Source organism: Mastomys coucha, unplaced genomic scaffold, assembly GCF_008632895.1.
Source record: "Mastomys coucha isolate ucsf_1 unplaced genomic scaffold, UCSF_Mcou_1 pScaffold14, whole genome shotgun sequence".
NCBI lineage: Eukaryota > Metazoa > Chordata > Mammalia > Rodentia > Muridae > Mastomys > Mastomys coucha.
Genome location: NW_022196896.1, coordinates 62,658,285 through 62,684,262, shown reverse-complemented (window position 1 = coordinate 62,684,262; position 25,978 = coordinate 62,658,285). Strand labels below are relative to the sequence as shown.

At 46.3% G+C, this 25,978-nt stretch overlaps 2 protein-coding genes across 2 annotated transcripts in view; both read right to left on the bottom strand.

Annotated features, from left to right (window-relative positions):
• Plekhb2 (pleckstrin homology domain containing B2) overlaps positions 1–24,957 on the bottom strand; it is a 32,406-nt gene extending 7,449 nt beyond the window's left edge. Inside the window, exons 1-6 of the mRNA XM_031367142.1 lie at positions 24,829–24,957; positions 10,547–10,591; positions 9,048–9,200; positions 8,617–8,719; positions 4,553–4,592; positions 2,198–2,287 (exon numbers count right to left, since the gene is read on the bottom strand). Coding sequence (XP_031223002.1) covers positions 2,198–2,287; positions 4,553–4,592; positions 8,617–8,719; positions 9,048–9,200; positions 10,547–10,583 — 423 coding nt within the window. The 5' untranslated portion in view covers positions 10,584–10,591; positions 24,829–24,957. The remainder of the gene's footprint in view (positions 1–2,197; positions 2,288–4,552; positions 4,593–8,616; positions 8,720–9,047; positions 9,201–10,546; positions 10,592–24,828) is intronic.
• On the bottom strand, positions 2,319–4,536 carry LOC116088288 (proline-rich protein 36-like). The gene has a single exon (XM_031367141.1). The coding sequence runs from the start codon at positions 4,101–4,103 to the stop codon at positions 3,384–3,386; it is 720 nt and encodes a 239-aa protein (XP_031223001.1). The 5' UTR covers positions 4,104–4,536; the 3' UTR covers positions 2,319–3,383.
• Positions 24,958–25,978: the final 1,021 nt, after the last annotated feature.

Below are 25,978 nucleotides of genomic sequence, written 5' to 3'. Positions count from 1 at the left end.
TTTTTCTGCCACAGTCTACTAGTTGGTCTAGAACTCTCTATGTAGGCAAGGCTAACCTCAAACTCACAAAGATCCACATGCTTCTGCCTTCTAAGTACTAAGTTTAAAGGTGTGCACCACCACACTCAGCTCTCGAAAGAATTTTTTTTGAGACAGGTTTTCTCTGTGTAGTCCTGGAACTCGAACTGTAGACCAGGCTGGCCTCAAACTCATGGTGATCTACCTGATTCTGCCTCCTGATTGCTGGGATTAAAGGTGTGCACCATCACACCTGGCCCTCTAGAAAGGATTTTAAAGTAATTATTATAAAAATCTTTCAGTTAAGCCGGGCGGTGGTGGCGCACGCCTTTAATCCCAGCACTTGGAAGGCAGAGGCAGGTGGATTTCTGAGTTCGAGGCCAGCCTGGTCTACAAAGTGAGTTCCAGGACAGCCAGGGCTACTCAGAGAAACCCTGTCTCGAAAAACCAAAAAAAAAAAAAAAAAAAAAAAAAAAAAAAAAAAAAAAAAAAAAAAAAAAATCTTTCAGTTAGCAATTAGGAAATGAACATACTTAAATGAAAAAATAAATAAAACCTCTACCCAAAATAAAAAAATTATAAGAAAAAAATCAGTATGATGCATATTATATATTAATATACAAACAATACAAATTCTGGAACTAGCCAGGATGTGGTGCTGCACACTTGTAATCCCAGAGCGTGGAAAGTTGAGAGAAAGTGATCAAGAGTTTCTAGCACCCACAGGACAGCTCACAGCTGCCCTTAACTCAAGTTGCAGGGGATCTGGTGCTCTCTTCTGGCCTCAGGGAGCACTGCATGCATGTCATGCTCACAGATACCTGCAGGCAAAACACTCATACACACAAAATAAAGTCTATCTTTTAAAAGTAGACAGTTATATACAACCATTTGAAAATAATGGAATATTTATAAATCCAACAAATATGTACTGAATTACTATGCTGAAATCTGTAAAGTGTTGACAAAAGACAAAAATAAAACAAAATAAAGAAAGCCAAGAATAAAAGCAAAGAGACAAACGGAGAAGGCCACGAGGCTCAGAGCAGCAAGCAAGACTTCTCTAAACATGATGCACTGGCTTATGGCAGCTTTGTCAGAAACCTCGGAAGGTTTCGCAGTTAACACAGATAAACGGATTCAGGGCTGGCCAGATGGCTCATTGGATAAAGGTGCTTACCGCCAAGCCTGGTAGCCTGAGTTTAATCTGCAGGACTCACAGAATGGAAGGAGAGAACCAACTCTCAAGTTGCCCTCTGCCCTCTACCTGTGAGCTATAGATGTAGGTACTACGTGTACATACATACACACACACACACACACAAACATACACACACATATACAATGCTAACACATGTATGTGTGTGTATGTGTGTATGTGTATATATATATATATATATACATATATATATATATATATATATACCCTAATTAATAAATTTATAAACAGTGGGTGAGATACATCAGTGTTAAAGAACTTGCCTAGCAGCCGGGCAGTGGTGGCGCACGCCTTTAATCCCAGCCCAGCATTTGGGAGGCAGAGACAGGTAGATTTCTGAGTTTGAGGCCTACAGTCTGGTCTACAGAGTGAGTTCCAGGACAGCCAGGGCTACACAGAGAAACTCTGTCTTGAAAAACCAAAAAAAAAAAGAACTTGCCTAACATGTGTGAAGCCAGCCTCGAGTTTAATCTCTATAACAACAAATTTTACACACACACTCACAAATACACACACACACACACACACACATATATATATATATTAGGTTTTTGGTTTAATTTGAGATAGGCTCTCTAGATTAAGCTGGCCTCCTGTGTAGCCAAGAACAATCTAGATCTCCTAATTGCCCCGCCTCTACATCCTAACCACTGAGAGTCCAGATGTGTCTTGCCACCCCACCCCATACCCCTAGTTTATGCAGTCCTGGGAACCCAAACCTCCAGCTTGCTAGGCAAACACTACATCCACTGAGCCACATCACCAGCTCCCAGAGTTGCTTTATTTCATCTAAGCAAAGAGGAATACTCTGTGATTTAAAAAAAAGGAGGATTTAGAGACTGACAAGATTAAGATCAAAACTTCAACCATAAATAGAAGAAAAGAGACCAACAGAAATGGAAAAGCAGCAGAGAACCCAGGCTTTCCTCATTCGTATGCTCTCTGCTCAGACCTCCCTACCTCAGGGGTCGGTGTAGCATAGGCTGCGTAAGGAGGCGGCGACGCGGCCACTGCAGTCTCTTCAGACAGGATTGCTGAGCCAACGTAAGCCTGTAGGAAACAAGAGAGCTAGGACCAACCACACATTTACTCAGCAAAGGACAGTCCAGGAACAGTCTCCAGTCTACTAAGACACCCTCCAAGTTCAGCAGCCAGTCCTAGCTAAGCCCCAAGCCAGCGGGGAGCACTCCTAGCCCGAGAGGGTGCCCGAGGCGCCCCTATGGCCGCCAATGCCTTTTAGACCAAGCATTACCAACCACCCTTATAAGTCCTTCTGTAGTTCAAAACCTATGCCCCGGTAAAAAGGAAAAATATAACAACTTAAAAAAAAAAAAATCCACACACAGAATTGCACTGGGACATTGATAGCTTCATGGATCACTGATACTAATTTCCGGGACAGGGCTGTTCGTGAAAGAAAGGGGTGTGGAGTGAACTCTGAGGAAAAGCATCTCTGGCCAACAAAAGCTGTGGACCCTGAGCTTCTGACTTTATTGCCCACTGGCACAAATTCTTCTGTAAGCCTTATCTACTTTTCTAATTTTTTTTCTATAATTATATTGGAAAAAATAGAGCCCCACCTAAGAAAGAAAATGCCCACCACAAAGGTCTTGGGCACGAGGAGGCACTGCCAGGGATACAACAGGATTTAGAATTTCTCTATCTCCTACAGTCAGAATGAGTATTAGGGAAATGGACAAGGACAAGAAGGTCTTAGTTTTTTGAGGTTGAGGTCTTTTTGTTTGTTTGTTTTGGGGGAGTTGTTTGTTTTCGTTTTTGTTTTCGGAGACGGGGTTTGCCTGTGTAAAAGCCCTGGTTGTGTTGTACTTGCTTTGTAGACCTGGCTGGCTTTGAACTCACAGCGATCTACTTTGGCCTCCAGATTGCTGGGATTAAAGTCATCATGCCTGGAGATCTTATGAATGAAGTGGGCACCATGGTTTTCTTTGAACTTTTACTTCAAAATAGAGCAGAATTCAAGGTACCGGAAATCGGAGGAAGATGAACACCACCGGGTAACACTGGAACTGCCACACCTGGCTGAGGGGGGTGCTGTCTTAGTTACTTTCTCACTACTCTGACAAAATATCCTGATGGGAGAAACTTGGAGAAAAAAGAGTTTGTTCTAGTTTACAATTCTAGCACATCATGGTGGAAGAGGCAAGGCAGCAGGTGGAGGAGGCCTGGCAGCGGGCAGGGAAGGCATGGCAGCTGACAAAGGAGGTGTGGCAGTGGCCAGGGAAGGCGTGGCAGTGGGCAGGGAAGGCGTGGCAGTGGGCAGAGGAGTGGCAGCGGGCAGGGAAGGCGTGGCAGCGGGCAGAGTAGGCGTGGCAGCAGACAAAGGAGGCATGGCAGCAGGCAAGGAAGGCGTGGCAGTGGGCAGGAAAGGCGTGGCAGCAGGCAGAGAAGGTGTGGCAGTGGGCAGGGCAGGGAAGGCGTGGCAGTGGGCAGAGGAGTGGCAGCGGGCAAGGAAGGCGTGGCAGCGGGCAGAGTAGGCGTGGCAGCAGACAAAGGAGGCGTGGCAGCAGGCAAGGAAGGCGTGGCAGTGGGCAGGAAAGGCGTGGCAGCAGGCAGAGAAGGCGTGGCAGTGGGCAGGGCAGGGAAGGCGCGGCAGCAGACAAAGGAGGCGTGGCAGTGGGCAGGAAAGGCGTGGCAGCAGGCAGAGAAGGCATGGCAGTGGGCAGGGCAGGGAAGGCGTGGCAGCAGACAAAGGAGGCGTGGCAGCAGGCAGGGAAGGCGTGGCAGCGGGCAGAGGAGGCATGGCAGTGGGTAGGGAAGGCATGGCAGCGGGCAGAGGAGGCGTGGCAGCGGGCAAAGGAGGCATGGCAGCAAGCAGAGAAGGCCTGGCAGTGGACAGGGGAGGCATGGCAGCAGGCGGGGGTGGGGAGTGGGGAGAGAAAGCAAGGTAGAAGGAGCAGGAGGGACAGGAGGGAGATGGTCATATTATATCCAGGATCAGGACTGAATAGAAGTCAAGTTAGGCTCAAGACAAATCCTCAGTGACCCATGGTGACACACTGTCTTCCAGTGAGGCTCCACCTAAAGGTTCTGTAATTTCCCTAAACTATTCCAACAGCTGGGAACCAAGTGCTCAAGCATATGAGTCCATAGGTGACCACAATAGGTGCCTCTTATCATATCTGGCATGATCATTGTCAATGAGAGGGACCCTGCCCTGCTCTGCTCAAGAATCTGTGTGGACAGGAGAGCCCCTACCCTGTCTCTTCCATCTGCCTCTTCCTGCCTCCTGTTCTCCAGTTTGCTACACAGACCCAGGATGTACAAAAAGGGCTGGAACAACCATGGGCAACTTACTGTGTTCGTTCTGGAATCCTGCAGTGTAAACTTCCATGCCCTGGAGAAAAAGAAAAACAGGGTACTCTGATGTAATCCAACATTCCTACAATTCTTAAATTGAGACAAGCCTCAGCATCCCTAGAAAGGCCTCTGTATAAAGAGGCACAGCTAGCCCATAATCCCAGCATTTAGGAGGCTTAAACAGGACTACCATGAGCTTGAGGCCAACCTGTGTTCTAGATTAAGACCCTGTCTCATACCAACCCACCCATACCAAAATAAACAAAATAAAACAAAACTTCAGCCTTACCCTAATACCACCAAATCATCTCTTGGTCAAGACATCAACTGAGAAGACATGTATATTTAAAGAACAGATTTACAATATATGCAATTTAAAATATAATATATACAGTTCAGGGTTCTCATCTCTTTAATAAATGTAAAATGTAGTCAGGCAGTGGTAGCACATGCCTTTAATCCAGGACTCGGAAGGCAGAGGCAGGTAAATCTCTAAGTTTGAGGTTAGCCTGGTCTACAGAGCAAGATGCAGGACAGCCAGGGCTACACAGAGAAACACTGTCACTGGGGAAAATAGTGCAATGTTCTGTAACTTGTCCCATCAGCAGCCAATACTGGCTTGAAACCTACTATGTAGTCCAGGCTGACCCCAAATACAAGATCCTCCCACCCCAGCCTACAGAGTATGGGGATTCAGGGACATGCCAACACACTCAACCCCTGCTTTACTTTTAATGGCTATACCATGTTCCCGTGATATGAAGAGATTTTGATTGCCAACTGTCTTAGACAGAATTAGTACTGCTGGGATACAACTCCATGACCAAAAGCAACTTGGGAAACACTTCCGTATAACAGTTCATTATCCAAAGCAGGTGGGGTAGAAACTCAAGCACGGCAGGAACCTGGAGGCAGGAGCCAATGCAGAGACCATGGAGGGGTGCTGCTTCCTAGCCTGCTCTCCATGGCTTGCTCAGCCTTCTTTCTTACAGATTCCAGAACCACCAGCCCGGGAATGGCCTCACCCAAACTGGTCTGGGACCTCCAACATCAATCACTGAATAAGAAAGTGCCCTACAGGCTTGCCTGCAACCCAATCTTATGGAGACATTTTCTCCATTGAGGCCCTCTCCTCTCCAGTGTCAAGCTTGTGTCAAGTTGCAATAAAACTAGCCAGCAAACAGGCAACATTTTTATCACTGAAAAACATGGAGCCATGTTACCTCTGTGCCCCTTTTTGTTTTTGAACTCCAACATGGCCTGCTGCTTCTGTACACTTCTCTTTTTTTTATTAGATATTTTCTTTATTTACATTTCAAATGATATCTCCTTTCCCGGTTTCCCCTCCAGAAAACAAAACAAAACAAAACAAAACAAACCCTGTTCCCTCCCCACCCCCCACCCGCCCCTGCTCACCAACCCACCCTCTCATGCTTCCTGGCCCTGGCATTCCCCTACACTGGGGCATAGAACCTTCACAGGACCACGGGCCTCTTCTCCCGTTGATGACCGACTAGGCCATCCTCTGCTATACATATGCAGCTGGAGCCATGAGTCCCCCCATGTGTACTCTTTGGTTGGTGGTTTAGTCCCTTCTTTATGATGATTCCCAATGAACCGCTCAGCCAAAGGATGCATCTGTCTCAATAGGTAGATAGATAGATAGATAGATAGATAGATAGATAGATAGATAGATAGATAATAGATAGATAGACAGACAAATAGACAAATAGGTAAACAAATACTCCCTTTCTTTTCACTTGATGGTTGGAAGAGACAATCCAGATTCATTTCCCCATATTTCCTCAGAGGTCTCTCTAATCATGGATTATACTTAGAAGTTAGGGTTCTCGGCACCGATAAGTGTGGCTCACCAAGAAATAGGGGTTTTGCACATGAAATCAAATGAAAGCGGGGTCAAACTTTACAGTCCTCTGTCCAATATGCATGGTACGAGCAAGATGAGAGGAAGCAAGCAAGGCTCCCACAGACCCAGGGAGTGGCTGGCAGAGGAGCTGATCTTACTTCTGACCTCCAGGGCCCCAAGGCTCCAGCTCTGGCTTTAGTTACATAGTCTGTGGTGCCAGAACAGACTTAGACACTGGGTTTCCAATATATTCTGCACTGTCTGTCATCTTATTTCGGTTATGTTTCTGATTAACAGAATAAGCAGTCAGACTTTCTGCCCATTGTCAGACCTTAGTCTTCCTTTTTCCTTCAGTACTTTTATTATAATTTGTGTGTGTATGTGTGTGTGTGTGTGTATGCATGCGCGCACACACACACATACAATGATTTGGATTTGAAATCATTATTTTGTGAACCACAGCACACATGTGGAGGTCAGAGGGCAGCTTTTAGGAATCATTTTCTCCTTCCACCTGGGGGAACTGGAACAGAGTAATAAGAGTGAACTTTGGAAGTCACTAAGCTTCTAATAATTTATTTCAGGAGCATAAAATAACCAATAGGTATTACTTAACCTATCTGCGTCCCAATTTCTGGTACCTGGAGCATTGTCAGACATGGTACGGATTAAGCAGCATCTCCAAAAGCAATTAGCTAAATGCCTGGAGCAAAGTCAGGGTCTGGTTTGTGTCGGCTTAAACTGCTCAGTGGCAGTGCAGTTCGATTTTATAAAAGGAGCATATTAGTCTGACATTCAGTTGCTTCTCCAGCAGTCTGGAGGGAAGTCACATCTCTACCAGTATATACCATTTAAGAGTCACTGATAGCACAGAGATTAAAGAGTGTTCATGCAAATAACAAGAATTTGATTGCCAGACACAGATTGGCTAGATTGCCACCATTTGTAACTCTGGTTCCAGGGGATTTTGACACTGGCTTCTGGCCTCTAAAGGTACCTGCATATGTGTGCACGCACGCACACACGTGCGCGCGCGCACACACACACATATACACACACACACACTTTTTAATCTTAATAAAAAATTAAAAAATAAATCCTAAATAAAATTTTTTTAAAAGCTTATTCAAACATTGTGGCACATGCCTTTAATACCAACACTAGGGATGCAGAGATAAATGAATTGCTGCTGAGTTTGAAGTCTACATAGTGAGTTCTAGGCCCACTAGGGTTACACAGTGAAAATTTCTCTCTCTCTCTCCCTCTCTTTCTCTCTCTCTCTCTCTCTCTCTCTCTCTCTGTCTCTCTTTCTCTTTCTCTCTCTCTCTCTGTGTCTGTCTGTCTGTGTGTGTGTGTGTGTGTATCTGTCTCTCTCTCTCTCTCTCTCTCTCTCTCTCTCTCTCTCAGCTTTAGAGGTTTAGTCTATTATCATCGTGCAGGGAGCATGGCAGCATGCAGGCAGATACAGGGAGTAGCTGAGACCTCCATCTTTGTCCACAGGCAGAGAGACTCTGGCTTGGCACTTGCTTTGAGACCTCAAAGCTCACCCCCCAGTACCACGTCCTTCCAACAAGGCCACACCTCGTGATCCTTTTCAAATAGTACCACTCCCTGAGGATTAAGCATTTAAATATATGAGCTTATGAGGACTGTTCTTATTCAAACCATCACACTGCTGCTCGAGCAGAAGGGACAGAAATCAGAAATCAAGGGGACTGGGGAAATGGCTCAGTGGGTAAAAGCATCAGTCATGAAAACATAAGGACCTGAGTTTGAATCCCCAGACTTCATGGAAAAGAAAGGTCAGGTGTATAGCACTAGGGTTTATAATGCAGTGTTCCTATGGAGAGATGAGGAGTAGAGACAGGAGGAGAATCTCTGGGACGTCATGGGAAAATATAGTAAGTCAGTAAGACCCTGTCTCAAAAACAAGGTGCAAGGCAAGGACCAATGCAAATATTGTCTTCTGACCTCCACCCTTGCCACGGCACACGTATGTACACACACACACACACACACACACATACACACACACACACACAAAAGAAAGAAATTAGATCCAAGAAAAGCCCCTGTTGCATTTCTCCCAGAGCCCCAGCCTGGAGGGAGGCTCTCCTCCCGCTCTAACAAAGGGAAATTAGAGCAGAAAACACTCCACTCTGTCAATTAAACACATAATAAGATCAGCACTCACAGGCAATCGTCTGTGCTCTCTGCACAGAGACTGATGGTCTTCCCGTCTCGGCAAACGATCTGCAGTAGACAGTCTCTGGACTTCCCATCCGGAGGCTGGATGTCTAGGAGAAACAAGCAGAAGAGAGGAGTAATCGGTAGCTTGGCTTTTTGTCTATTTGTTTTGTTTTTCCTCCTTATGCATTCTTAGACCTAACAACTGAGAGAAGTGAAGATCAAGGCTGTATGTCACTGCATGGGAAACAGCCTGGGGCCCACCTAACTCCAGTGTGGGGAAGGGGGCGGGGAGAGATCTATCTATCGTGACGTTCAGGATGTGAACGTCTAAGCCCCACTGTTCCTGCCCTGCCTGGACAGAGTCCAGTTTGCCAGTGAAAGCAGATGAGCAGATGCATTAAGGAAGGTAGGGTGGCAGTCCTGGGCACAGCTTACCCCGACACTCATGCCCCGTGCGGATATTGATGCAGTCCACGGGCATGTGGACCTTATCCTCTACACTCTGCCGAGTCTGGTCATCGTAGTAGATCAGGTGGCCGTCCGACCACAGGTCGAACCAATTCTTTTTCCAGCGTTTCAGAATGGTGCCTGGGGGCAGAGAGAGAGAGAGTTGGCTTTGGGTTAGAATGACAAAGGCTGTCCCTAGTGTGCAGCAGGCACAGAAGGAAGCATCTACCAGCACAGAATCAATGGAAGCAATCCACTGAGCTGGCAGTGGAAACAGACAGGGCCTGGCCACTCCCACTTTAACTGTACTGGTACCGGAAGGCTGCCAAGAAAGACTGTACCCCTCCAAGGGAGCATCAAGGGAGAGTGGGAGAGGACCACATGTAAAAACCAGAGGGCAGAGAAGAGGCCTGCCATCTGGATACAATATGGCCACTATACTCGTGAGCTCCCCAGCTGTGGATACCTGCAAAAGGCCTACACAAGATGGGGCCTTGCAACATTCCATCAGACAGGGAAAAACATATGTAAAAAAAACTGATACTGACAGCTGGGCAGTGGTGGCTCATGCCTTTAATCCCAGCACTTGGGAGGCAGAAGCAGGTGGATTTCTGAGTTTGAGGCCAGCCTGGTCTATAGAGTGAGTTCTAGGATAGCCAGAGCTATACAGAGAACCCTGTCTTGGAAAAAAAACAAAAAACAAAAAAACCCACGATACTGACAATAATAACTTAAATAAAATAATAAGAACTTAAAAAAAAATCTCACTTTCTAAGACCATGACAATGCCTAAGGAGAACACCAGAAGCCAGCCTGGCAAAGGACTTGTCCTTGGGTCTGAGCAAGGAGCCCCATCACCCCTATCCACAGGAGTTTGGGGGCACAAAACTCAAAGAGGAGGTAGCCCTCGAGGTGTGGGGCTACCCTCTGAGACACCAGGTAAGGCCAGTATTACTCGCTCTAGGCTAAGACTACCCACAGACCTAGGGAGCACAGCATAGCTCTGGGTGGGGGAAGAAGTGGCAGGCTCTCCCTGCTTGCCAGCCCATTACTCGAGGGGCAGCCTAGGAAACAGCTGGTTCACGGCAGCCATGTCCAGGAGACTGGACCTCAAGCTCAAGGACGGAGGAGTTTCCTCTGGAGACAAAGATGTGCTAAGCTCGTGCACCCACCAAGGCAGGTCTCCCCATAGATCCTTCTCGGGCCCCAGATAGGACATGTCATTTCCCACACACAGAGGCCAGAGACCAAGAAGCCAAGCTTGCTGAGACCCAGCAACCCCAAGTCAACCATTAGTCATAAAGCATAGAAGAAGGGGAGGGGAGTAGGGCCCTCCTTGCTTCCTGGTTCCTATCAGCGCCATGTTTCCATGAGCACTGTCACAGAGCTCTAATGATTCCCAGAGGAGATGCCTGGCAAGAGCGTTAACCAGACGTGACTGTTTGCAAACGTGATCTGTTTTAGGGTTCTCAGGTGTTTCTACTCACTCTGTCGAAGTAACCATCCGCTCTTCACGAATGCCATCTCTTCAGCTGCAGGAGGAAGAGCAGACAGGTTCAGGAAAAAGAGTCAGGCAAAAAAAAAAAAAAAATGGTTCATCTGGTTCATGTCACTCCCTCCCCTCCCCTCTCCGCTGTGTGAGCTGAGGAACAACCAAAAGACACAGGACCTCACACTAGACATTTCTCAAAGCCTCCTCCACAGGTCTACACCACAGGTCTACACCACCTACCCTTCCTCCCACCTCCTGAGTCCCAATAGACTCAGGGCAGCTCCAGAAATACTGACACTCGACTCTGCTAAGGATTTGAGGCTTCTCACGTCACACCCTAGAAACCTAGAGTCCAGCTGCCTCAGCCCAGCGCTGATATGTTCCACAGACTCACATGTCTGGTCATTCCTCACTGGTATCAGATGAGTAACTAGTTCAAGGCTGAAAACCTTGGGTCTTCAAGAAAACCACTGAGAGATTTAATTCCATAAAAACAGATGGCTCGGCACTTCCTGTTCTCCCAGAGAGCCTGGTGTTGTTCCCGGCGCCTGCCTATATGGCAGTTTACAACTACCTGGAACTCCAGTTTCAGGGGATCTGATCCCCTCTTCTCTCCTCCACAACCACCGCATGCACATGCTACACTTAAAATACACACAAGACAAAATACCCATACAGATAAAATGAAAACAAAAACTAAAAACTGCCTTGGACCAGTGTGGTTGCCTAACAGGTAAAGGCACCTGCCAGTAGGCCAGACACTGTGAGTTTAATTCCTAGCACTCACATGCTGGAGGAAAACTGACTCCCACGAGTTATCCTCTGAGTTCCACATGTGCACCGTAGCACAAGTGCGCCCCTCCACAGTAATAATAGGCATAGCTCTAAAAATAAAGGAGGACTCCTGTATGGGGTTGGGAGTGTCAAAAGAGTAATGACAGACGAGGAAGGCCATTAGCAGATGGCAGCAATGATGTCACACCTACACTCACACACACAGCCATAAGACAAGAATAAACTCATAAGGTACCCAGTCTGGGTCAAGAATACAGCTCAGTAGGTAAAGGGGCCTTCGGCAAAGTCTGAAAGTCAAGAGTATGATCTCTGAGACACAGAGGGTGGAAAGAGAAAACCAACTCCCACAGGTTGTCCTCTGGCCTTGGTTGGCATGCATGTCAGGGCATGTGTGCGCACATACACAACCAATCATCAGTCAATCATCAATCAATCTGTAAGTTAAAATTTAAATTAGATATAAAATTAAAGAAAACAACCGGTTTCTTCTCAACTCAGAGGACAAGATTCAAATGCGAAGTTAGCAGTTTTCCCCATCGGCCTGGCAAACTCTACTGCCTAGCCAGGTAGAAGTGTTGCAACATAGAAGGCCTGGCAGAGTAAAGAGATTCCCAAAAGACTGGGAGTCCCTCCCTTTGGCTATCAGACTGTGAAACAAGACATCATGAGGACTGAGATTTTTCCCAGGAATCTCATTCTGGAAAGGAAAGGCTGACGCGAGAAGGGGAAGCATTCTGGAAAGAGCATCTCCACAGTCTGACAGCTCATCAGATCACCCTGAGATGGGGTCAGTGCCGGGTGAGACCACTCTTTGACCAGGAAAGCTACACATATGCCTGGTCCTCTACTTACACCTAACCTTCACGTTGGGACCCAGAAGACAGACTGGTGGGAGTTGGGGGCTGTGGTCGGATCTCTTCATCTCTCTTTTTCAATGCAGGCACACAATCTCACAAACTGACTCCAGAAAACCAGCCTCCATCTTTTTTCCCCAGAGATTGTGAACAGAGACATACATACCCTCCACTGCTGGCTGCCATCTTGTGATGGGAACAGGGGAAGCTCAAAGGCAGCTGACCCTGAAGACAGCTGCACGTACCAACTGGGCTAATCCTGAAACCCATCTGTGATGCGGTTAATCCCAATGGCCGATCGCCTTGATGGGACCTAGAATCACCTGCCTGAAGACCTCTAGGGATGTCTGAGAGAATTTGCAGATTAGATGAACTAAAGTGGGACAGCCCATCCTACATGTGGGCAGCATCATCCTGCAGGCTGGGGACGCAGAATGAGTAAGAAAGTGAGCGGGATACCATCATTTACCTATCTGCTTCCTGACTACAGATGCAATGCTCAGCCTTCCTGTCACGAAGGGCTGTATCTGTATCGCCCAAACTGGAAGCCAAGGTAAGCCCTTCCTCCCCTAAGCCGGCATTTGGTCCACAGCATTTGGTCAGTAGGCACTTGGTCCATAGCAGCAAGGAAAGAAGCTAATACAGCACTCTAATCCAGGGCTGTCTCCTAAGCAAACCCAGAGGTTGGTATTTTAAACAACACTGAATGAGGTTCCCAGCGACTAACAGTTTGAAACATTCTCCCAATAGAGGTCCCAACAGTTACTAAATGAAATCAGTAACTAGTCTCAGAGCACTGACTGTGTATCCAGCCTCATCCTAGTCATTAAATGTGGGACAGTGGACCTTGCCAGGAAATTGGTAAGGTAGAGCGGGTCTGAGTCCCCCACAGCAGCGGGCAGCATTGGGCTAAGTGCAGTCAAGCTCCCCACATTTTGCCTCCCCAATGGCTGTGTCCAGTGGCAGGGCAGAATGTGGACCCACAACTAAAGACAAAGATTAATGTGTGTTTCATCTACCTTCTAGGTATGTATTCACTCATTGAGTAGTCTCCAGATTCAAGAAGGAGTTAGACAGAAGCTTACATAGCTAAAGACACAGGAATGTGTCTGATACATGCAATGTATCAAAGTGTTACAGAATAAAGAAACTGGGACCCCTGGCTAGGGGGAGGGCCCAGCAAGATTTACCATGTAAGCATGAGGTCCAGAATTTGGATACCTACCAACCATATAAATACCATTTGGGCATGGTGGCCCACAGCAAGCCCAGCAAGGGAGGCGGAAATAGGATCTCTAGAGTAAGATGACTAACTAGACTAGTCAAGCCAGCACACTCTGCTTCAGGGAAGAGACCCTCAGCCTCAATGGAGAAGGCAGAGAGACATCAAGAAGATACCCCATGTCACACACATGCATGGGCCACACACACGCAACATACACATCACATTTACACATAAACGAGCAAAACTGAAAAATAAATAGGGGGGAAAAAAAAGACTTCACTGTAGAACCTTCCGGAACAATAATCCTCCCAATGACCCGAGCCGCTTCTGATACAGGAACATCCTGTCAGCCTTCAATTGAATGCAGAAAATTCTCACTTATCCCTCAGGGCCCAGATGTATCTTTAATGCCAGTGTTCTCTCTAAAAGGACCTGGCGCTTCTTGTGAGTGAGATGGCTAGAGTTAAGAGGCCTTACTGTTAAAATACAAAGCTGGGGCCAGCCAGATGACATAGTGGTTAAACAAAGACACTGACCGCCAAGCCCGAGGAACGGAGTTCAAGGCTCAGGAACCTAAATGATAAAAGGGAAGAACCAACTCTCACGAGCTGTACACTCGCAGGCACACACACAGACACACTCACTAGAATGAGGCCTGAGAGATGGCTCAGCAGTTAAGAGCACTGACTGCTCTTGCAGAAGACCTCTGCTTGATTCCCAGCACCAAAGTAGGTAGTGACACAGGACTATAATCCCAGTGAAGGCTGAAGCAGGAGGACTGAAAGTCAAACCAGGGGCTGAGAGATGGCTCAGTGGTTGAGATCACTGACTGCTCTTCCAGAGGTCCTGAGTTCAAATCCCATCAAGCACCTGGTGGCTTACAACCATCTATAATGGGATCTGATGTCCTCTTCTGGTGTGTCTGAAGACAGCTACAGTGTACTCACATACATTAAATAAATAAATAAATAAATAAATAAATAAATAAATAAATCTTTAAAAAAGAAAGAAAAAGAGAAAGTTGAACCAGCGAAGGCTGGATGGTGCTTGAACATAAAAGTTTAGACTGTGGCACCACTAGAAAATGCATCTTAGTTTGCTTTCTGCTACTGTGATTAAAAACACTGACCAAAAGCAACTTGGTGAGGAAGTGGCTTATTCGGCTTACATATCTGGGATCACAGTCCATTGAAGAAAGGCAAGGCAGGGACCTGGAGGCAAGAACTGAAGCAGAAGCCTCATACTAATGCAATTACTGGCTTGCTTCTTGTGTTTGCGCTGCCTGCTTTCTTACATAACCCAGGAGCCCATACAGTGAGCTGGGCCCTCCATGACAATCATAAGCAAGACAATGCTATGCTTATAGATCCACAGACTTACCACAGACGTGCCTATAGGCCTCTCTGATGAAAGCAGCGCGTTGATAGGGATGCACGTTGGATTTACTACTTACCATGTTAGGTTTGCATGTTAAGACAAAAGGCTAGGCTCACAACCAAAAGGGCCAGACTTCTGACAGACTTCTGAGTCCTGGGACTGGAAAAGCTAGGAGCGGGCTTGAAGGCAGCTTGAACTTGAGTTGCTAAGGAAACAGCCCTGGGGATCTGACCCTTTCGTTCACAAGCTAAGGATTTGTGCCAGGGCTTGTCAGGCAGGCTCTCACTTACACAGTGTCTACAGAAAGGTCAGAAGAAGCCCTGTCAATGGAAGCACCCCGTGACCCCTTACAGCTCTCCACCCAGGTCAGAGAGGACAGTCAGCCACAGGGTGTATTCCCAAGGCAGTGAAGCTGAGGTGTGAGGCCACATGACTCCGGGTAGAATAAGGAAGTAAAGAACATTTCTGTCTTCTGGTCTCCGAGGCAGTGCCCAAGGTAATACTATGTACAACCACTAGGTTTCTATCAGCAGCACCCTGCCCTGGCCTCTGGCCGCCAGGCCAAAAGCAGCAAGTGGCACAGACCAGGCCCTCCACCCCAGAGTAAACAACTTAATGTACACACAGGGCGGTCCTTAGTAAACAGTTACAGACCACTTGGCTCCCCAATCACATCCTGAACTCCACTCCTGACCACAAAGCTTTGAGAACAATGGTCTCTGGAGAAATGGAATTTTCCCGGGAGTCTCAAGCTGGAAGGGAAAAGCTGAAGCCTGGTTCTGCCACAGAGGAGGCAAGTCTTCCAGAAGAGAATATCCTCAGGTCTGGCTTGTCAGACCACCCTGCAGGACGGACTGGTGCGCAACCAATGATGAGCCAACGATGCAACCCTGGACCAGAACTGCTGAGCTATGCACACTTCCTAACCTTCTATTCAAATCTGAACCTTGGAGCTGGAGAAATGGCTCAGCCATTAAGAGCAGAGCTCAGGTTCCTCTCTCAGCACACACCTGAGCAAGCGCTCACAACATATCCAGTCACAGGACACCCGACACGCTCTTCTGACTTCTAAAGGCACTATATGCATGTAGTTGTACAGGCGTTCAAGCACACAAAACACCCCTACATGTAAAACAAAGGTAAGTAAATATAAAAATAAAAAAATATAAACTTCCCATCAAGCCCTGAAAGCCAGACTTGGGGGAGGGGTATGTGGCCTTTCACCAACATCTGTCTAATTGGTCTATTGAGGACTGGTGGCTGAGTCTATCTTGTTAGCGCTGCCATAGCCCATAAAAACACCAGCATCATTGCTGACAAAGAAATAACACATGTTGAATCCCCAAAATGGAAAACAGAATGTTCAAAACATCCAAAGCTCTGGGTTAAAATAACCAAAACTGCAATAGGGCTGGGATATGGCTCAGTGGCCGAGCATTTGTCTGGAACATGTACAGCCTGGGGATCATCCCCCAGAACCAGAGAAAAAAAGGAAGGAGAGTGAAGAAGGAAGAGAAAGGGGAGAGGAAGGGAAGAGGGAGGGAGGGGGGAAGGGAGGGAGGGAGAGAGGGAGAAGATGAGGTGGTGAAAGTAGTGGTGGTATCTTTTTCTCAGAAAGAAAAAGGAGAAGCTGAAGAGATGGTTAAAGCCAAGCTTAGTGACCTGAGTTCAACTCTCATTTTCAGGACCTAAAAATGGTGGAAGGACAGAACCACTCTCTCCAGCTGCAATCTGGTTTATGTGTATACACATGTGTGTGCCAGTGCACATTCAATAAATAAAAATGTTTTAAATTAGTAAATTTTAAAACAATTTCTTTTGGTTTTTCAAGAGAGGGTTTCTTCATTTTTTATTTCTGTGTATGTGTCTGTATGCCACATGTGTGCAGATGCCTGAGAAGGTCAGAAAAGGGCCTCAGATCCCCTGGAACCAGAGTTCTGGGTGGTTGTGAGCTGCCTGGTGTGGATGCTGGGAATCAAACTCAGGTCTTCTGAAAGAGCAGTAGCATGCTCTTAACTTCTCTGTCCCTAATTAAATAAAAAAAAAATTTTTTTTAAACAATTTTTTTGGAGGAAGATTGAGACAGGGTTTCTTTGTGTAGCCACAGTTGTTCTGTAACTTGCTCTATAGACCAGAATCAGGCTGGCTTCAAACTCAGAAATTTACCTCCTTCTGCCTCCTGAGTACTGGGATTAAAGTCATGTGCCACACTGCCTGGCTTAAATATATGTTTTAAAAGGAAAAACAATTCTGCTAAAAACAAAGGTTATATAACTTTCAGCATCCATAAGTGATAAATAAATTAAATAGATACCCTGCTTATATGATTTTGGAAAAAAAAAATCACAGAGAAAGAAGAAAGAAGTGGTGGTGAGATAATGTTTCCCAGAACAACGTGCTTCTAGATTCCCTAGAACTTTTAAAATTGGGGCTGAAGGGAGGCGCGGCAGTTGGGAGTACACAGTCTTGCCGAGTTCAATTCCTAGCATCTATGCCTGCCTGCTCACAACCGCTCGCAACTTCAATTCCAGGGAATCCTATATCCTCTTCTGGATCGATGGGTGCTGCGCACACATGTGCATGTTCTGTTGTTGCTGTTGTTAAACTACTCAGACTAGTTGGGCCTGGTGGCATGTACCTTTGATCCCAGGGTTCTACCACCTATGGGCAGGTGGATCTCTGGAAGTTTGAGGATTACTCTATCTATATAGTGAATTCCAGGCCAGCCAGGGATAGGTAGGGAGATGCTATCACAAAAATAAATAGATAAATCCTTAGTAAAATAGGTGACTGAAACCTTGATGCACAGAGGAAAAACTACAAACTGAAGAGTTGTGCCAAGGAGTAACAATCTGCAAGGCCCAAGACATCTTCATCAACAAGGCAAGAAGCTGGGACTGGAAAGATGGCTCAGAGGTTAAGAACACTAGCTGTTCTTCCAGAGGGCCCAGGTTCGATCCCCACCGCCCACATGGTAGCTATGTATCTGTAACTCCATTCCCAGAGAATTGGATACTTTCTCTGTGCTCTGCAGTTTGTGCATGCAATGCAGACATCCTAAGCACCCACACACATAAAAATAAAGAATAAAAGATTTAAATGTTATTTTTAAAAAAATTGCTAGAAATTATGGGGCAATGAAGCTTCACTGTGATAAGGGAAATGGATTCTAAGCCTAAATTCCATACCCACTATTATCCAATGAAATAAAAGACATGTGTGCCTTCCAAGGACCCTGCTTCCATAATCTAACAAAGATGAAGTGACTCTGGCCAGCTCCAGTGTAGTGGGCATGGCTCCGGCAGGCCTTGCCCTTCTCCCTTAGTCCCTCTGCCTTGCTAAAAACTGTTAGATTATATTCCTAAAGCTAGCCCCCAAAGTCTATTCCCTTATTGGTCCACTTCCTCCTCCTGAGGCTGAACTGACTTCCAAGGTCCAGCTGTCAAAGCACTTAAGACCAACAATCAAAAGCCCCCATTGGCTCACCTACGTAACATGGCCAATTAAAATTAACCAACTCATCCTAACACAGGGCTCCCCACGTCACCTTTATAAACCGCCATTTTCCTATGTGTCAGGTCTGGCTCCCCTCTACCCAGAGGCAGTCCTTTGTCCCATTTCATGACAAATGTCTCTGCTCTCCCTCCCTTGTTCCCTTCAGGTTCTCCCTTGTTCTCTATCTCTTGTCTTTGTCTCTTGTTTCCTACCCTCTGTCCCTCTGGAGCAAGCAGATCTCCTTGATGCTGAGAACTTGGTCTTGGGGGTCCTGATCAGGATACCAGTCTCTGCAGAGGATATCTGATCAAAGTGAGAACAAACCTACTGTGGCAAACAGATCTTTCCAACCTGGAGCTGAGAACGAGAAGGCACCCTTCAGACCTGAGAGGATGCAGTCAATACAGAGAAGGGCCCTCTAGGGAGAAAAGGGAATAGCTACCTGAGGGTTCTAGGCCACAGGGAGCAGGCTAAAGACTGTTTCCCCGGGGAGCAGAAGATCACTGGGGAGCATGGCTCAAATTCAGAACTCTTCCCACATCCTGCTCTTTCCACATCCGGGGGTTAGTTCCCAAAGCACAAGAACGCAATCTCAGTAACAAAAGCACACATCTACATCAACAGAAATGTTATCATATGTGTGTGTGTGTGTGTGTGTGTGTGTGTGTGTATGTGTGTGTATGATACATACATATATGTAAAGACTGTATCAAATACTATATCAAAAAGGTGAAAATGGCTGACCTTAGTGACAGAAGAGTGAGTTGGGGCTAGAAACTGGTGCTTTTACTCTAAGGCCTAAAGTCATGTTGGGCTTTTCAACATATGTACACACATTGTTTCAATAAACAGAAACATGGAATGGTGAACTGCTGTTCCAGAATGAAAACAACAACAAACCCACAGAATTAAGTGACAGATTCCACATGGCTAGTGTACTAAGTAAAACTCCCTTACTGTAGAAAGTTGGAATGTTCCAGATCCACAGACAAATTACCTTGAGCTATCTTTAGCTCCCATTCACTGCCCACTTGTGCATTTGACCAAACATTCTTTCAAAAAATTATATTCTTTGTATTGTATTGACTTGGCAAACAGCTAGATTCCTGTTCCCCCACCCCCAGCTGGTGAGCTGTCTAACAGATGTTGCACCCACGTGCCCTGACCTAAGACTTTGTTCTATTTGTTCAACTGGAACTTGTCATCCAGGGAAAAGTGAATCTGTGTTCTGGGGCTGTGGTGGTCACGTGTATTTGTCTAAGAACAAACCACATATGCTTTGAGGTGAGAGCTAGGTTTCCCACTGGGGCATCCAAATTATCTTCAAATGCACTGTCCTAGCTGAGGTTTAAACCTAACTTACTTAAATTTCTATCTCTGTGATCAATACAACTTGGGGTAGAAAGGGATATTTCACACACAGTTCCACATCATAGGCCATCATCTTCCCAGACTCTGACCAAGCCACATGATTTCTCTCCATGACCCATTCAACCCCTGGGCTCTTACTGCACCCGAAGTTGTACCTTTACTCTTGGCCTCTCCTGACTTCTCACCATCAAAACAGGAACTAGAGGCAGGAACCAGAGCAGAGACAATGGCAGGGGAGGGGGGTGGGACAGACACTGCTTGCCAACTTGGTCCTCCTGGCTGAGTCAGCCTGCTTTCTTACTCTACCCAGGACCACTTGCAGAGGGGTAGCACGACCCACATCAATCATTAATCAAGATAATCACCTTCAGATTATTTACAGAAAATCTGACAGAGGCACTTTCTCAATTGAGTTTTCTCTTCTAACTTGTGTCAAGTTTACAAAAAAAAAAAAAAAACACCATCACAACTGGCTCCCTGTTGACTTGACATACAAATGTAAAACTATTAAACAATAAACTTCCCTTTCTTGTTTGTCCTCAAGGCCTCATTTTAATACCAACAGCGAATATAAAACATCACAACTTTAAAAAGTCCGACAGTCACTAAAAGAAAGTCAATACTTACAAGTTCAACACTTCTTAAAATATTCAAAGGCTCTCTTTAAAAACTAAGTCTCTCTAACACTTCAAAGTCTCTCAACTATGGACCCCTGGTGAGACTCTGCTTATATTTGGATCCTGTAATGTGACACACAGTGACAAATACAGCAAGTGATAGTGATGCGCAGGGATAAACTATGGAGCATGTGAAACTGAGCAAATTGTACCATTTCTGTTCTTCCAGATTCGTTCTTGTACCCTGGGTACTCCTCCCACCCCCCATGGTGAGTATATCAGTTATTTTCCTAACTGCTCTGGCACAGTAATTGACCACAGCCATTTGCTGAGGGAAGGGTTTACCCAGGTCCCAGGCTGAGGGGATGCGTCCATAGGGACATCATAGCTGTGAGGACATGCAGCGCCTGGTCACCGTGCATCAGGAAGCAGAGAGAGGTGCATGCTGATACTCATGAGGTTCAGTCTCTCCTTTTTATTCAGTCCAGAACCCCAGCCCATTGCAGGGTGCCACTCACCTTTAGAATAGATTTTTCCACCTCAGTTAACCCAATCCAGAAAACCCATCACAGGCAAGCTCAGAGGTTTGTGTTCTAGGCCATCCTAGGTCTTGTCAAGGTGACAGTCAGTGTTAATGAGCACAGAATCTGTTTAACAATGACTCTCCCCGCCCTTTAACCTGCTGGAGAAATAGCTCCCTCGGGTTGAACATTTCTGTCATGTTCCCTCTCCAAAAACACTTGTATATTATTTCAGCCAATTTCCCAACATCTTGTCAAGTTGATAGTATATTTTCATTTTATAGTTTAAAAAACAAGGCTTGGAAACCTCAAGTAAGTTACCCAAGGTGACCAACTGAGCCAGGATTTGAACCCAGGCCTTTTGAGTCCAAAGTCTATACTTAAAAACATTAGCCTTTATGAGGTTTTAAAATGTATGACCATAACCATGCTTCCTGACTTTCAGTCACTATAATACAGTCACTAAAATTACCCCCCTTCTGATTTGAAAGCAAAAAGAATTATCAGAAAATAAAATAAAGTAAATGAATTTCATCTGAGTTGGCCTTTTGGTTTTGGTATACGCTGTTATTGTTTTATTTCACCAACTTGACACAAGCTTAGAGTTATATGGGAAGAGGAACCACCATTGAGAAAGAAACCCCATCTATTTGTTAATAGGCAAGCCTGTAGGGCATTTTCTTGATTAATAACTGATGCGGAAAGGCCCAGACCACTGTGGACGTGGCTACCCCTGAGCCTGGGCTGCGCAAGAAATATCAATCTAATTATATCTTTCCTTTCTCAGCTTGTACTGTAAAGTTTTGGGTTAGTTGCTGACACTAATCAAATAATTCTTTAATTTGCCTGGCATCCACTAATGCAGAAGAGAAGGCTGGAAAAGAAGAAAGAAAGAAAGAAAGAAAGAAAGAAAGAAAGAAAGAAAGAAAGAAAGAAAGAAAGGAAGAAAGAAAGAAAGAAAAAAGCCACATATGAATGTAAGCTAAAAGCACGTTGGGTCAAGCTCTCAGGAGTCAAGGAGAACCCACCCCTCAGCCTCCTCTTCACCCTATCTCTAACTAGTGCTACAGGAGCAAATCTCTGTGCAGCTACTCCGACAGGAGACAGGACAGAACAAATCTGCCAAAGGTATATGCTGTTTTTATAGGATGTGTTTAAAAAACAAAACAAAACAAACAAAAAAAATGAAACTGCTCAGATTTTACAAAAAGGTTTAGATACTTTATAAAACTGTCTCTCGTATACAAACAAAACACTCCAAGTGTTTCTTCAGCTCTGATCCAGTTCTCTAGCCTCCTGGCTCCTGAGCCCTGCAGGCCTCGGGGAACCTTGGCTGGTTTTTCTTTACCCATCTCAACAGCGTTTAACTGCTTACTGTCGCAAACTGCTTTATGCTGGAAAGTCCCCTACAGGTATGAAGGTGTATTAAGCATTACCTACACACAGCAGCAGCAGCAGCAGGATGCCACCACCGCCCGTATGATACAGTACGTACAAATATGACTCATTACTGACCATAGCGAATGAAAAAGGACAGGAAGGGCAGATATGATCACTATATTCCATCTACTCTATATTTTAAGGACACAGGACACATTTGTAACCCATGTTGCAGACAGCAGTCTGTACATCCACCCTAGTCAAGGTTTGAGGCTCTGAGTTAATTAATTCCTGGTCCAGGAGACACACAGGACTCAGCATCCCTAAGAGTGTCCAAACCAAGCTAAACAGAGAGACTGAAATGGGGCAGTGTGGGCAATAAGGAGAGGTGACAGACACCACAGACCTCAGGGATTAAGAGGGGTAAGACTGTGTCTGGCATGGTAGGCTGCCTCTGTTTCCCTTTCTCTGTGATGCCTCTGGCTGCAGTTGACTTACAGGAGGGCATTCAAAGGTTCGAACTCACCTCCCTCTCAGATCATTGGCTCTCTGATGAACTACATACAACTTAAAGATTCAGGCTCCAGCTAGAGACATAGGAGATAGAAAGGGGTTGGGGAAGACAGACAGACAGACAGACATAATGAGAGAGAACCTGATTTCATAAATTCAGTCTTTATTATCAGGAGATTTACTTTTTAAAAAAATTTTGCTTACATCCTTAATTTAAAGAACAGCTTCTGTGTGTCTCACAGGAAAACACTATAACCCAGCTTTGGTTCCTGCCCTGCGGAAGATCAGTGAGAAATCTCTCACAGAGAATAAGCACCACAGACACCCCACACACACACAAACCCAGGCAAGCACCTACCAGGCTAGAGGATCTCTTCCCAAGCCACCTGCCCTAATCATATCCTGCTGAGCACCCAAAGTCAAGACTTCTGGGCCCACAAAACGCTCCAAGCATCCTAAGGAAGGAGCCAGAGGTAACAGTGATCTCAGCTACATAGCTTTCCTCACTCCAGAAGGCAAACCCATAGCACAGGCTGGTGGACGCCAGCCATGTTTGGTCAAGACTCCAGCTAACACTCATTGCCCTAAATAAGTAGGCAATAAATCCCAGCTGTCACCCTACCACTTCCTGTAAAGTGGGACAAGTCACTTCCTGCATGGGTAGCTTCAGCCTATCCTAGTCAAATGAAACACACATGGGGGTGGGGGGGTTGGAGGAATTAGTCAGTATGTTCTCAGTGAGCCACGTAGTCTCTCTGGAATCTGTGAGCTTCCCACCTTTCTAAAACGCTGGGAATTACTCCACTCCTTTATGAAGTCTCTTTGTAAGCCACTCTGCACCTGAGAGTTGGACACAACAAATTCTGCCTTGCCCAAAATAAAAACCCCTGGCCTCCCCAAGTCTCCACTTAACTACTGTTATTGCATAACAATAAAATGTAACCAAAAGGAGTTAGGGCTTGTACAATCAAACATCAAAAACTAAAGGCACTATAATACAGACAGTGAAAGTTAAGAGGAACAGGAGGGCCCACCAGAGCAGGGCAACCCCTGGAAGAAGGACGCCCCGGGGGTCTTAGTAAGGCAGTAGCAATCCCATATGAAGTCACAGGAGCTATCAGAAAGGCCAGAATGGTCCCATCCTCAGAAGAGCCCCCACCACTTCACCCGACGTGGTTGGAGAAGGGGAGGGAGGGTCAGGACTAAGCTGGCTCTATGGAAGATACCATTAGGACAGGGGACACTGGGGAAGGGATGCGTAGGGCTGGGGAAAATACATCAAGAAGTGGGCTTTTGGGGAACCCGGAAAAGACCCAGAGGAAAGGGCAGGGGTACAAGACAGGACTGGTCACTGAGTCAGAAGATAAGATTATGGTACAGAACACTGGGGAATCCCTGCAAGGACCCAGGGGAAAGGGGAGGGGCGCTGGGCTAGACAAGACCCCAAGGAAGACGATGAAGGGCTGGGAGGAGAAATCAGGAAGTAGGGAAGGGGCAGAGACTTGGAGGAGGGAATACAACCAGAATGTGGGACACTAGCGACAGGGGAGGAGTCAGGAGCTGGAGGGGAATACAATCAGGATGGGGACGCTAGGAGGGCGCTAAGGAGGGGAACGCAGTAGCTGAGGGCGGGTGGGAGAGGATACAATCAGGATGGGAGACATTGGGAAGTGGGAGGATACAATTCAGATTAAGGAGATGGGGAAGTGGGGAAGAGGCAGAGAGAGGCTGGGATAATATAATGGGGATGGATACTGGGAGAGGTAGGAGCTGGGATGGGGTGGGGTGTACCCCTAGAACAGCAGATATTAGGGATGAGGGAGGGGTGTGGGTCAGAACGGAGGCACTCTGGAAAAGGAACGGGGCAAGGGGTGGGGGAGGAACATTAGGGAAAGGGGGAAGGAAGAGGGGCTGCGGGAGGGAGGGTCACCGAGGAAAAGAAAGATGACATGGGGCTGAGGAAGTGGGCACGACCAGCAGCAAGGTTAGAGTTCCCCAGAGCCAGGCTTGGAGAGGGGGGTGTTGGCGAAGCGCGTTACCCACGGAGGGGCATGAGCGGGGCCGGACGGGGTACTCGGACCGGGGATGTCCCGAGAAGGGGTCGCACGCGGGCGCAGGGGGGCAGTCACCTGAAAATGTTCAGGCCGTCAGACAGGGATCAGGCTGAGAGCGCAAGGTCGCTGGCTGCTCCTGCTTCTCTGCTGGACGCGGGAGTCCAGGTCCTGCGTCACCGCCTCGCGCCACGCGCATGCGCGCGAGGCAGGTGCCACCCGGGTGCAGGCCGAAGCCAAGGAGTTGTTCTTAACCTAGGCTGTTATCAACTCAAAGGTGGTTCTAAGTATCTTTATCTTGGCTTTTAAACACAGAGCTTCGTAGAGAAATACGTGACAGCGGGACTGAGGCAAGCCAAAGGCAAGCTGAGCCTGGAACCCCTCGGAGCCAGAAATGAAGACCTGCATGCTTAAAAATAGAAAGATGGAGATGTCAAAACTAAAACAGCTAGTGAGGAGCAAAACTCGAAGTCTTAGCAATAACTCACATAGAAATGGTATAGCTTAGAATACAAAATATAACGATTTAAAAAAATAAATGAGGAAGGAGTCGGGGGTATTAGTACAGGACTGTAATCTCAGAACTGAGGACACTGAGTCAGGAGGATAAAATGTTTGAGGCCAGCCTGGGCTAAAGAGCCACAATCTCAAAGACACAAAACATGGAGCATGGTGCTACACAACTGTAATCTCAGCACTTGAAAGATGTGGTAGAAAATATGGAGAAAGTTAAGGTTATCTTTAGCTACCTAGTGAGCTCAAAGCCAGTCTAGGAATTCACGAGATCCTGTTTCAAAAAAAAAAAAAAGCTATTTAAATGTTAGTGCCTTGTCTATCTCATTATGGTTTTTTCCCTTAGTGTCTCAAACAATGAATTAGACAAAACACATAAAAGAAGTTGTCAAAGTGTACATTTATTTATAAAGAAAATGCATGGAATGCACTCCCCAGAATGGGAATGGCCTGAGCAAGCATAAGACTCAAGACCCCCATGACCTTTTGGAACAATCGTGTTATGAGTTTGAGTAGGGGTAAGAGCAGATTCCCTGGGTAGAAATTAGGTAGACCCTTTACCCTGATTGATAATTGATGGGCTGTTAAGTACCTTTGGACCATCTTTGAGTTGGTGGGTCCATACATCCTATAGCTTTATGCATGTGCCTCCCTCATGTTTATACCTGAAACAGTAAACAAATTTCCGTTAATATTTCACTTCAAAGAAAAATGT